This window comes from Dinoponera quadriceps, unplaced genomic scaffold (genome assembly GCF_001313825.1).
Source record: "Dinoponera quadriceps isolate SergipeBrazil2010 unplaced genomic scaffold, ASM131382v1 scaffold1813, whole genome shotgun sequence".
In the NCBI taxonomy this organism is placed as follows: domain Eukaryota; kingdom Metazoa; phylum Arthropoda; class Insecta; order Hymenoptera; family Formicidae; genus Dinoponera; species Dinoponera quadriceps.
In genome coordinates, this window is record NW_014555868.1 from 13,201 (window position 1) to 26,083 (window position 12,883).

General features: G+C 43.9%; 2 protein-coding genes and 1 long non-coding RNA gene across 3 annotated transcripts in view; 2 read left to right on the top strand and 1 right to left on the bottom strand.

The window, feature by feature from the left end:
• Window positions 1-12,883, bottom strand: part of LOC106745643 (gamma-aminobutyric acid receptor alpha-like) — a 32,303-nt gene continuing 19,420 nt past the window's right edge. The window contains exons 5-9 of the mRNA XM_014621447.1: window positions 4,835-4,917; window positions 4,132-4,272; window positions 3,372-3,524; window positions 1,477-1,739; window positions 1-1,162 (exon numbers count right to left, since the gene is read on the bottom strand). Of these exons, the coding sequence (XP_014476933.1) occupies window positions 788-1,162; window positions 1,477-1,739; window positions 3,372-3,524; window positions 4,132-4,272; window positions 4,835-4,917 (1,015 nt within the window). The 3' untranslated portion in view covers window positions 1-787. The remainder of the gene's footprint in view (window positions 1,163-1,476; window positions 1,740-3,371; window positions 3,525-4,131; window positions 4,273-4,834; window positions 4,918-12,883) is intronic.
• On the top strand, window positions 1,085-1,596 carry LOC106745646. Its single transcript, XR_001374539.1, has 3 exons — window positions 1,085-1,172; window positions 1,237-1,400; window positions 1,506-1,596. It is a non-coding gene; the product is annotated as an uncharacterized LOC106745646 (long non-coding RNA).
• The window catches only part of LOC106745645 (pre-mRNA-splicing factor 38B-like), a 27,773-nt gene continuing 16,496 nt past the window's right edge, over window positions 1,607-12,883 (top strand). Inside the window, exon 1 of the mRNA XM_014621450.1 lies at window positions 1,607-1,668. The gene's annotated coding sequence lies outside the window, so the exon portion shown is untranslated. The remainder of the gene's footprint in view (window positions 1,669-12,883) is intronic.

Below are 12,883 nucleotides of genomic sequence, written 5' to 3' on the forward strand. Positions count from 1 at the left end.
TAGTGGGAGAATTTATTTTTTAACAGCTTTTAGAAGATACATTTTCTCGTCGGATACGAAACGCATTGTGAGACTTATCGGAAAAGAAATGTTGCAACTTTTTTTTCTTGTAAATGATTGTACATATTTAGGGATGGGATTATTGTAAAGTACGTAAGCAAGTATTATTCGCATACTTTTCAAGTGTGTGGAGATATTCGGAACTCTTATGGGGCAGGGGGGAATTTGGCTCTATATGTATTATACCAATAATTCGTAATACGTAAGTGAACACATTTAGTTTATATTATTTCCGATGTGACTGTTAAAATATCCTATTGTCTATTGCTAATAAATAAGTTTTTATTATATACACACATATATCAGCCAGAGTCCTGTCCTTGTCGCACATTCCGCTTCTCGGGAGGAGAGCGGGATGAACGAAGAATTCGATCAACAGTGCAGAATAAATATTTTCAAATTACTTTATGTTCCCATAAATAAATGAATTTACATGTAATACATCAGGAAAGTTACATGTGCACTTTTGTCGATGTACCTTTTTTTTTTTACATTTGACAACTTATATCGGTAATCGAGTTTTGGTCGCGTTGATAACGATGAACACTGTAAAGTTTTTAACTGTACGGTAACTACTATCGGTTGTATTCACTCATCCCCCGCAAGGTGTCGCGCGAAGTTCGTATTTGCCTTCCGAAGTGGATGCAGACAATTCTAATCGCAGTACGCTGATTACACTCGCATCGCGCTAATTCGAATTCCCTTCGCGCTTTTGCTCTCGGCGTGATCACGCGACATTGGAATTGTAGTATTGCATCCGTTCGCTGCGCGACAGATACGCGTACCAGTAAAAGAGATTGATGGCCAGGAAGAAGAGGGGAAACACCACACGACTGGCACGGTCGATCTTCGATACGGAATTATATCTCGGTGTTCGACGGCGTCGTCTTCCGTCCGACGTCGTTCTTCTGGGCGGCGGCGGCTGTCGCGGCGGAGGGCTGCAGGCCACGCAGGATATTTGCCAATGACCGACCGCGGGGTCCTTGTCGGGTATCGAGATCGCCGAGAGCGGTATCACCTCGATCATACCGTCGCCGTTCATCGTGAAGCTCCGGCCGTCGCGTCCTCGTACGCCGGAACTCGCACAGCTTTTCCGACGAGCCTGAAGAGATGTTTGTTTTTCTTTTTCTTTCACGTTTGGACGTAGTTTGGACTAGTAATTCACGATATTCGCAGATCTCGACTCGACGGTTCGATTCGATGGCACGAAACGGGCAGTAATAGGGGAGAAGCACTGAAACCGGCGAAACCATTTTCGGGCTCTGAAGCCTAGTTGATGATCTCATTGAAATGTTGAGAATGAATTGCTGAGAATACTCTACTTCTGCCGAGGAATATGGGTATGTCAGTTTGCCATATCTTTTTGCGCCGATACATCCGAAATCAACGATACCGCTTTATCGAGGGGACACTTACCGTTTGATTTTTCACCGGTCTTCTTCTAGCCATCTCTTCCTCTTCGCTCGAGCTGTCGAGGTCGCTCAGGTCGGAGCTGAAGTAACACTCGCCGGACCCGTACTTCGTGAAGTAGTGGACCACAGCGAATTGTATTATAGTGGCGAATATGAATGCGAACGAGAGGAAGACGAAGAAGTCCAGGGCAGTGGGGTAAGGAACTTTCGGCAGGTCGGTTCGCGCCTCGAGCCCTAAGAACGTCATTGTCAACACGGTGGTTATGCCTGAAACAAAGAGCGACGCGGCGATCGAATCGCGCAATTGCGAGGGCTGGCGTCGATATAAATGAGCGGGAAAATAATCATTCGATTGTTTAATTGCATACCGACCACTCAGTTTGTACAAATTCTCCGTTCGAACTCTTTTCAAACTCTTTTCAATGCTCTTTTCAAGATCCGACTTCACGTATAATCTCGACGGACTCGAGAACCCTTGGCGCCGCGTAATGATTTTGGCAGACGGTAAAACTCGACGTCTGATTCGCGACAATGCGAATCAAGACCGGACACTTGACTCTTGACTCTTGACTCTTGACGCACGTTAAAGTGTACCTTATCAACGCGGTCAAAGTTGCTGCTACGCTGAGAGAAAAAAATATGTAAAAACGAACGAATGTTTCTTTGATGGGTCCTTGCGCGATATTGACTTAAATCTAAATTCTCTTTATACCGAACAATGTTTACCCGGTTTAAATAAATAATACTCGATTTAAATAAAGTAAACGTTAAATTTGAGTAAATATCATGTAAGGACTCATCGAAGAAATGTTCGTTTGTTTTAAGATATTTTGTCTCTCACGTGTATAAGACTGAAAAATAAAAAGTTGTATGACGAGAATGTTATCATAGTTACAGAGTGGTAATCGGATCTTATATCTAGGGCCAGCTTAAGTTCGTCTTCAGATGTTTCGTCGCCAATGAAGTGAGCCGTACAGTATCTGAAGATGAACTTAAGACGACCTCAAGTATAACACATATGTAAAGCGGGGCCTACCCGCTGAGAATTTAAGCTTTAAATCTGTGATTCAATTTCTTAAGGCTTACGCCTTAAATTCTCATTGTGGGCTCCGCTTGACATCCACGAAGCAACATGTATGCAACATTATTTGTATTTCTGAAAAAGGGTGAAATTTTTCGTATAAAAACAACGTAAAAATAACTCTCACGCTATACAAAGCGTGATTTAGAAATCCGTACGTATATAAGCTGTTATATTATTGTGTTAACTGGGTAAAGACTTCAGCGAGGCCAGAAATTGCCGACGCGTCGGGAAAGGATTGCCTGTTAAATTAAACGCGGCCCGTACGCTCTCCCGCGCTCGCGGTTAGTGCAGATTCCTTTTGACGGCTTTCGTCCGCGCCGCTTTATCATGCAATCTATGCACGTTCTCGCGGCACGCATCTAGCCGGCTCCGCACGATGCGGCAAATACATACGAACGTTAGCAATTATATTGATCACGTATGTTGGGCGAATATAACATACGTGATAATATAACATACGTGACGTAACATAATATGACATACATGATGTACGAGTCGAGTGAAAACCTGGGATATTTTGTTTCATAATTCATTAAACACGACTGTATCATTTTATCATTTTCATCTACGTAGTTCTCCGTTGCGTTCACCGCTTCTCGAATTGTTTTCTAAACGCTGTAGGATTTGTTTTGCCCTAGAAAAATCCTTAATTCTCCTTGTAACATACGTGATCGATATAACCGTCAACGTTTGCTTATGTTAGCCATATGCTTTGGAGCCGGTTTCTCTCAGACGAGGCAAAACGATATTACAACGCAGCAGAAGTCTCAAAGAACACATCGATTATTAATGGACAACGGGATAGCTTCTCTTACCCAAGGATACTCTATCGGCGGTGGCTTCTCTGTTTAACCAGAAGGACACCCAGGAAAGGACGACCAGCAGGACACACGGACCGTATACCTGTATTAGGAAGTTACCCATGTGCCTTTGCAAGTGGAAGTACACCAGGAGCATCGAGTATTCCGCTGAAATGTGCGTTTTAACGTGACTGAGAGAGATCCACGATGCGACGCCTTTCGGTCAGATCGGAAAAGAAAAGTCAAACGCTCGCTCTCGTCAAAACGTTCAAGAAAGTAATTCGGCTTTAAGCCTTGATCCGCGAGAAACTGACCGATCGATTATTCTTCTCACCACTCGACCGTGATTAGTGGTCTCGAGGTTCTCGAGGTTTCGTGTCTCGCGCCATTAAATTCTCATTGCCGGCACCGCCCTCATCCGGCTTGTTAACTTCGCGTTAACGTCACCGATCGAACCGGTTCTTTGCGTTTTCCGAGCGACGGCGTCGCGCGGCCGCGGCACAAGTAACCCGATCGCTCGGCGGGATCTAATTACCGCATCTTACCGGTTTCCTACGCAGTTTCACAAAAGGCAACGAATCCCCGGAGCTACTCTCTTCGAACAACACGAGTTCAGCTCTCGTTCGTTTACTCATATATTTTTGTTTCTCCGCCGGCTCGCACACCGCTTTCGTCCGCGACTCGCGACTGTACGGCTCGTCGTGTGCTCCCCGGTCGCGCGGAGAGATAACCGTCAGTCGGCCGGATGTTCTTGATTCGGGAGAATATCACTCACCGTGCGACAGACCCGGTGCGGACGAGTGATTAGCGGTAGGATTGGCGACCAGATCAAATTGCGACAGTTTCATGTCCTCCGCTATAGCCACCTGCCGCGCGCTGTTCCACTTGTAGATTACATCGCGCGTCGTGTAGCTGACTGTAAACGGATGAATTTTCTGCTGTGCCGGTGAGATCGACCAAGTGTCGTCTAACGGTAATTGACGATCGAGATGTCCGCCCTTCGTTATCCCCTCCCGATTGTTCGCAAATCTCGGGCGAGGGAGACAAACAAGCTGCCGGCGGAGCCGTCTCGTCGAAGATGAGATTGAAATTCTCACAAATTTATACCCGATCGGAATGATTTTTTATATCTACACGAAGATCGCGTGTGTCACCGGTCCCTCGAATTTGCATTTTAGATTTCACACGAGGTGTATCTAATTTGAATAAGGTTCCGGCGTAATTTCGAGTTCGACACCCGTAACGCCACAACGGAATGCGTTAAGATCGATCGGGCGAGATGGCGATTGCCTGCACGATTTTTTATGAGATCGGAGACCACCCGAGGGACGAATAATTTTGCATCCCGTTACCGCGAGCCCTCGAGATCTCTCCTTACTGCCGATCGATAAGGGAGTGTCATCGGAGGGGAAGAAGCGGACGAGGAAAGGAAGAAGTCCGCGCAGGCCGTGGAACAAATAAATCTTCGCTGAACTCACAACTGCCGAACTGCAACGGGCATCTCTGCGTGTCCATCGGGAAATCCTCGAGATTCATCGGGCAACCCGCTTTGATCGTTAGTCTGAAAAGAAATGTAACAGACACACACAGTCAGATCCGGAATAGAAGTACATTCTCAACGCGACTTCTCGCAGAAGTCGCACGGAGAGAAGAAATCTTGCTGGGACGGGCAAATTGTTTGTTGATACGACGAAAGAATTTGCGAGAAAAATAATCGTGCTGCTACGGCAAAACGTTACGACGACAATAATATTGATTTCGCCTGATCAAATTATTTCGCTGTCCGCATATCCAGCGAATAGCAAATGATTTTTTATGATGAAAATTTTTGAAATTTTAATAGATTATTCGGAATAATAGTATTATATCACAACTAAATTTTTGAAGGGTTTCACTACACCGTTTGTAAGATATATTGACCTAAAAAAACGACATTTTAACATGTAGGCTTATGGAGAAATCACTTAAAATTCAAATAAAAAAAAAACGGCTCAATGAAGATGCTTTTTTTTTTTATATGAAAGAATATTATTAAAATAATATTCTGTCAAAGTTTGAGCGAGCCCCACTACAAATTTCTATTAAAAAATAGATAAAAATGTGGTTGCAGCAGACGACTTGGCAACGCTGTTTTCGGTGCGCGCTTTGAAATTCAATGTATAGTAAAAACAACTTCTTTTGTAATTTAAAACGTTTTATTGAAAATATTATTTTTATTAACACATTACAACATTTTAATAGAAAAATTTAATACTTTTATAATAATTATTATTTTAGAAAATAATGACTATGTAATAATTGACCAGAGTCGTTTTTTATATTTTCTCTATATGTTTGAAATCTATTTTAAAATAACTCATTGTCAGTATTATATAACTTCTAATCTAGTATATATTATACTCATATTTTATCTTGGATGATATTTTCTAAAATATTCAAAAATTCCAAAATTTTATCCATAATACTGATTTTTTTTTATCAAGGGATTACTCCCATCAATAGTGGCTTTAATTTGTCAATTCCTTCGAAATATTTGTCAATTATGTTTTCATAGGCAACTCCGTTCTGATTTAATTTTTTTATAAGCGAAACTGATATCATAGATACATATTTTACACTCAATTCAACTTTGTTTACATGTGAACATTTTTCACATTTGACATGAAAAATGGATCCTAATCCCTGAACACATTCGTCAATAATATCAGATGTAGTTTATGATTACATGTACTGCAAAACATTTTCTTGGCCATACAATCGAAATTAACAACTCTTTCACCGTCAACAGGAATGTCAACTTTGTTCATTTCAACTGAAGAATTTTTAAGACTTTGAGCTTTTTCTCTCATTTCACTTAACATTTTGCCTCGTAAGTGTCTATCTACTTTTAATTTTTTAACAAACTTTCCATTAAAACGAATTTTTTCTTTGCCAGCAGCATCCGTAGTAATTTGAAGGTTATTTGTTTTTCTTTTAACTTTACCCATTTTAAACATCAAAATCACACGATTTCAACAAGTACATTCATTTAAATTTAACAAATAAATTATTTTTTACAGTCAATTTTCAATTTATTAATTATAATAATTTTAATAGAGTACACAAGTACAATGTCAATAGACGACGACGACGACGTGTCAGCAGCCGAAAAAATTTGCGGCGTTGTCAGACATTCTCTCTCCCCTTGCCTCTCTAAGATTTCCTCCCGCTAACACTACCGAACCTCCTTAATACTCTTGACAAATCTTCCCCGCCGTCCAAGGAAATTTTTTTCGCTGTATTAACAAATAATTTGCCGTCCGGGCAGATTTGTCTCCTCCGTGTGTGCGATTGTCTCTAGGACGAACTTCCCCGAAGTCATTTCCCGGGCAAATTCCTCGGGCAAGTTTCATCTGGCCGTCAACCGAGGAGCGAATTTAATCAGCGAAGATTCCGCGAGGAGATCCCTCAGATCCTGAAAGAATCGGCTCCTCGAGGCATCGAAGCTCACGACATTCTTCCAAATCTCGCCTCGTGATAATTACAGTGTTTAGCAGGGAAGACGATTCGCTCACCACCGGATTCCCAACTCGCTGCCGATTACTTGCGCGAGATCTCGGCGTGGACGAAATTTCGACTTACTTTGCGCGCCGGCGAGAGAGCAAATGCAAGCGCGGGCCGGATGGTATCGCGTAGATTGGTTCGATCGAGTTATCGCACTGCCAGTGCGCGGTTTAACTCCACGTCGGGGAAGTTAGGACCGAAGGATGAGACGATCCGTGACTAATCGGATCCATCATCCCGGCGCTCTAGCGGCTCGCCCGATCGCTCAATTTGCGGCGGGCATGCGTTCCTCAGCGACCGGTCGAACGAAATTCGCCCCGTCGTTGCGCGGACATTGAAATTTTCCAGTCGCAACCGCGTCGCAGCCGCAATGTCTGGCATTGTTTTGCGAATTTCACGGGAACTACGCGCGCGAGAGTGTCTCGGAAAAGCGGGGGATTGCTCGGATTGCTCGAAAAGTCCGGGGTTAGTTCGATAATGAAAGCAACGAGCGCGACACGGAAGATATTGTTTTGGTTTTAACAGTTACTAATTGAGAAAAGGGCAAAGGAGGAGACAGGGATTTCCGGCTCGGACCGACGCGTCTCGGTTTTCCAGAATCTTCTTCTCGTCGGACGGAATATTTCCCTCGCATATCTCGACGGTGTTCGCGAGAAGCGCTTCGAGATCGGTCGTGTTTTCGTCGAGAATAGGTCTCGCGCAATTTCCCTCGGACGATTTTCGGCTGTCATGGAGGTTTTTTCTATCCTACGATAAGGTTGAATTCGGCAACCGAGGTATGTACGGCCGGTCCAAGAGAGATTGCGACACGGTCTTTCGATGAGCTTCGCAACGCATCTCGTACATCCAATAGGAAAATGTATCTCCTGAGAATTGCTAAAAGAAAAAGACAAATTTTCTTTACCGAATACGGGATGAAACTTATAAAGAAATAAGTAAAAAATAATATTGTAATCTGTTTGTGGTTGACTGTCACTTTATATCCGCACGCAAACAGTTTCCGATTGATCGGAATCGGATATAGAGAACGGTCAAGTATTGTTGCGTACTTAAATCGGGCACTTTTTATTGTGTTCAGGGACGAAGATCACAAGATTCCTCCCTATAGTGTCCCAAAATTCCTGCGGAATGCATATGGAGAGATTCTTCGTACAAGAAGAAGTAACTTTTTCCTTAGGGAAAATATCGAGGAAGATTAGGTTATTTATAGTAATTTTTCAGTTTTCAACATAACACATTTTTGAAGCCGAGACTTAAGTTAAAATTCTGTTCAAGTAAAGTCTACTTGAAACTGATCGAAATTTACTGCCTATTTGTTCGCCCGAAGTTTAGCTCGCGTGAAAATCACATTTTTTCACATTTTTTCGCCTGTTTCTCGGTTACTATTTGCTGAAACACAATTTTAGTAAAGGGAAATTTTAGTTCTACGAAAGGAAAAAATTATTTCTCAATGTATCCAAAATCCCCCTGCATTCCCCGCATGCGGGAATTTTGAGACGCTCTGTATATATGTTAAAATAAAAGCGATACATGTGTCAACATCGACTGATTAAACATCGTGACTGGCTGGTCGAGATCGCAAACACGTTTATTGAAATAAACGAGCGCGTCATCGATATTTCAACTTCGCAGACTTCGAATAATAATTAGCTTCGATCGCGAAACACCGATTGAGTCACATGTCTCTCACAGTTCAATAATTATCATTCGTTGATTCTTGATCTTGGTGGATGACTGGAATGTATTTATATTCTCTTTTTCTTCTTCACGTAACGTCCAATCTTGCAACGTGTACAGTTTCATTTTATTTCTTATCTTATCTTTTATTTTAATTTTTAATTAATCGTTGAAGCCAGTCACGACTCACCTTGAACTGTTTCTAAATGCAGAAGACGGACGTATATTTGTTACGGGAGTGCTTTAGTTGGACAATTAGAAATTCATCGTAAGCTTATTATGACGGGAAGCGATCCTTCAATCGTCTTACGGAAAAGCATTACGGTGTGAGCAGAATTTTTGCAAATTACACTTAAGTATGTCCAAACTTTGGGGCCGAAACGTGTTTTACGTGAGCTCGTGGGAGCTTGAAAGTTCACCTCCTCACCTGAACTTGTTATTAAGACACATTGTATAGACGGCTATTTTAAAGAGACTTATGATTTCACGTTACAATAAACGTGCATTCTCCATCTCCTCCCTTCCCCCTCTGTTCTCCGCGAGAGGAAGGAGAGGCGAAAGTTTTATCCCTTAATAACGACGAGTTTCTTCCGTCTTCATGAATAACGACGCGGCGCGACGTCTGCGAGGAAAGCCGGCGCGAGACAAAACTATGTCGAATGAAGCGGGATTGAAAAGAATGAACGAAAGAAAACCGGCGGAGAAAGTCCCGCGGTGAAGACACGGCGAAGGAGGGGGAGAATTAACCGAGCGGCGAAGTTAACCGGCCTGAAAATAAATAATTCACGGCGATGTTAAAGAGAGCAACGCGACGCGCCGTTCGGTTCCTCCGGCGTAAGTTCCTTCGTGACGACGATTTAAAACGGGGGAGCAAACGGCGCGAAGGAGAGATTAAAGCGGAGGGGATGAAAAGCAGCGATGTAAAACTTTCGCGTTACGGGCAGATGAATGGGAGTCGCCGAGCGGTGAATCGAGTCGATCTGCCGTTAAGATTACTAATTATTGGAATAAATGTTTCCCGTAATCGCGAGCGAATTAATATAAGATATCAAAGCCAACAGGAGGGGGGCAGAATTGGCGAGTAAGATTTCAATTGAAGCACAGGTCGTCGTACAGAAAACTAATTAACACCGTCGAAAGTTCTCGCTCGAGTCGCTCGAATAATCTCGACCGATGCGGCCACTCGCGATTTTCGAGAGAGCGAACGCTCCAGTGACAAAAGCTGATCTGAAAACTAAACGAACCCGAAGTATGGATGTTCCGACTCGTATCGATACCTTGAAGTATCGATACACGGCCATCTCGTGCCATTGAGAGACCGAACGAGTCTTTTGATCTCACGACAAGCTGTAACCGCGTCTCACGGATGATGTCTGGCTTCCAGACCGGCGATTAAGGCGAAATTGCAGCCTTGATCCGTCCGGTAGACATCACCAGACACTTTGGAAAATGTTCTACGCTAGACGGGGATATCGGGAAATAGTGCTCGATAACAACGGGAATTTCCGCGAAAATCCTTCTTCCGATCCGGACCTTGCGCGCGCGAATTCGCGAAGTTGTTAATTAAATTTTTCACCGGGAGTTTTTTCGTCCTTCACTCCAAGGCGCTGATATTACGTTATAAATGCGAAATTCATCGCGGCACTAAGCTCAAATGACGTTGCCGCGCAGTGAAAATAACGATTCAACGTTCGACAAGCGGTATTTTTTCGCTGTGAACATATATGATTATATACAGTCATATATTGGCAAATTTCATATATGATCTTTTTTCCCCCAAAGCGTATACAGTTACTTCAAACAGTGTATTCGTAGCAACACTGCTATTAGCTATGTGTGTACTTTGAACGCCTCGCGGCATTCGATGGCGTTTACTTACGAAATAAGTCAGCTAGTTGCGTGGAAATCGAGAAGCCACGGTGTGTTCATCGCGACGGATCGAAATTGAAAGGGTTAAATTGTCCGATAAGCCGCTTTCTCGCACCGTCGTCGAACCCACCCGTAATCTACGATGTCGCCCGCGGAAGTTCCCCACGACTTTAAAAATCTGCCTTGTGTGACGCCTCGCCTTGCACAACAGACCGTAAGGCATAATTTCGGGATCTCATAGAGTGGGTATGCTAATCGGGCACATTATTTTCATGCAAACGAGACTTCGCCGGCTAAGCTCGCTAAAGCGCGGACTAACGCCCTTCCGGACGTGTCGCGACCGCCAGCAGTCGTACTTCTTTTTTTTCCTCTGCCTGCACACTGGACTCATCTCAGCCGCTTTTCATCGCGTTTTCAGCGAATATTTATCGGCTAATACGCGTCCATATTCATTGCCGGCGATGACATGAGAAAAAAAATGATGAAACGAAGTTGCGTTTAATAGATCATCGTGCGAGTGGCGATCCGATATTTCACTACGTCGACAATAATCTATCTGTTCCGTTTTTACACACACATTCTCTCTCTCTCTCTCTCTACGTTTCATAAATGAATAAAGCACACACGATTGTTCTTTCTTCTTCTCTTTTTAAGAAAGACAGGGAGAGGGAAAACAATTTCATCAACACAGTTACAAAAGAGAGAGAGAGAGAGAGAGAGAGAGGAAGAGAGAGAGATTCGATTTACTCGCTATAGAAGATTTAAAGGGAGGCACGAACAAACGAATCGAATTGCTATCACAGCAACACTACACAACAAATCGTTCGCGCAAACGTTCGTTTGAAGTTACCTGAGATTCAACTGAAACACGACGCTTCTTTCGCGGGATTCTGCCTGCGGTAGGGAGGCGCGGGACCGAATCACGGTTAACTTCAACCCACGCTCACGGGATCCACCGTGGTCCTACGAGATGCGAGGTAACTTTAGATATTTTCTCCCGCGAGTTCACAGGGAACCTTCGAACTATCTCGATCTATCGCATGCTTCGAGAGTGCTCGCGAAGGCCTACTCTCTCTCTCTCTCTCCTGTTCGTTACCTCAGACAGGTCTAGTTCGCGAAATTTCGACGCACCCAAGAGGAAAGAGAGCGGGAAAGAGAGGAAGGTTCAGAGGGTGAGAGAGGGTGAGAGAGGGTGGAGAAGGAAGGAAGGAGGAGAGAGAAAGCGAGAAGGATCCTTCGCATAGCACAGTGTACACTTCATGCTCGACATACTCCCGCGAAATTGGAGCTCTCTCTCTCTCTCTCTCTCTCTTTCGGAAATGCCGGGTTACTGCAACGACTCGTCCTTGCATTCATGCGTGCATCGGCCTGCCCTCGATGCGCTTTTCGATACGATCCACCCCTTCCGACCCGATCGTCTCGATTTCCTTCCCTCTTTCTTGTGTTTGCTTCGCCGGTTATTAGTGCACGATTAGTGCGCTCGTTCACGCGTGCTCACTTTTGCGTTTTCCCGCCGCACGAGTCATAAATCCGGGGGTTTTATTGGGACAGATTAGCGAGATTCGTCGTCAACGTGTCGTGCACGTGCCGCACTAAAAGCCGAATTCCCCGCCGTGGCAACAATCTCGCGCGCGATTATTATTACGGGAACGGCGCCCCGTTTTATTACATACTTCAAATGCTCGGGTCCACTCCGACCGCTCCGTGAATTCTTCCGTGTATACATTTAGAAGCGGATATTTCTCACACGAAAATGCAAAGTACCGATGCAGACACGATTCTCACGTAATTCCGGAGAATTCGCACAGTTTATGATGACGCTCTCTTTTTTTTTTTTTTTTCTTAATCGAAGAAAGAGATGAGAAGAAAGAGAAATTTCGCGGGGGAAGGAGGAACTTAATTCCCCGTGGAAAATTCGATACTCATTTGTTGTCGAGCGGGAAGCAAGGAGAGGGTGTATTTTGATGAATAAGTAATCAGTCGGTCGGACGTAACGTTCCGCGTTAATCGCGAAATTCCACAAAACAGTCGGTCGTTTGTGAGAGCATTAATTTAAATGCAAATCTCACAATCGCACTTGATTCTCGACGGCGTTGGCAGTCGTGCTGTGGAATTCTTGATTTTTCATCGCTAGAACGGGGGGGAAACTTCGTTAACTCCGGCTTTTAAGCGCGCGCCCGCCACGAGAATTAATTCTTTTTCATCGTGCAAGCGCCGCCGATGCGGCGGAAATGCAAAATGGCGAGGGCCGATATCGATGGTTTCGATTTAATCGAGCCGCGAGCAACGAGTAAAACATTAACATCTGGCGCAAGCGAGACACGTGCCACTTGGAAATATGTTTGTTTTATTTAACGGCGTTGTTTTAAAGTGAAATATACACTTGCGAGATAAATATTCACTTTCGCAAATAAATATCCATACGCAAAATGTTGGTG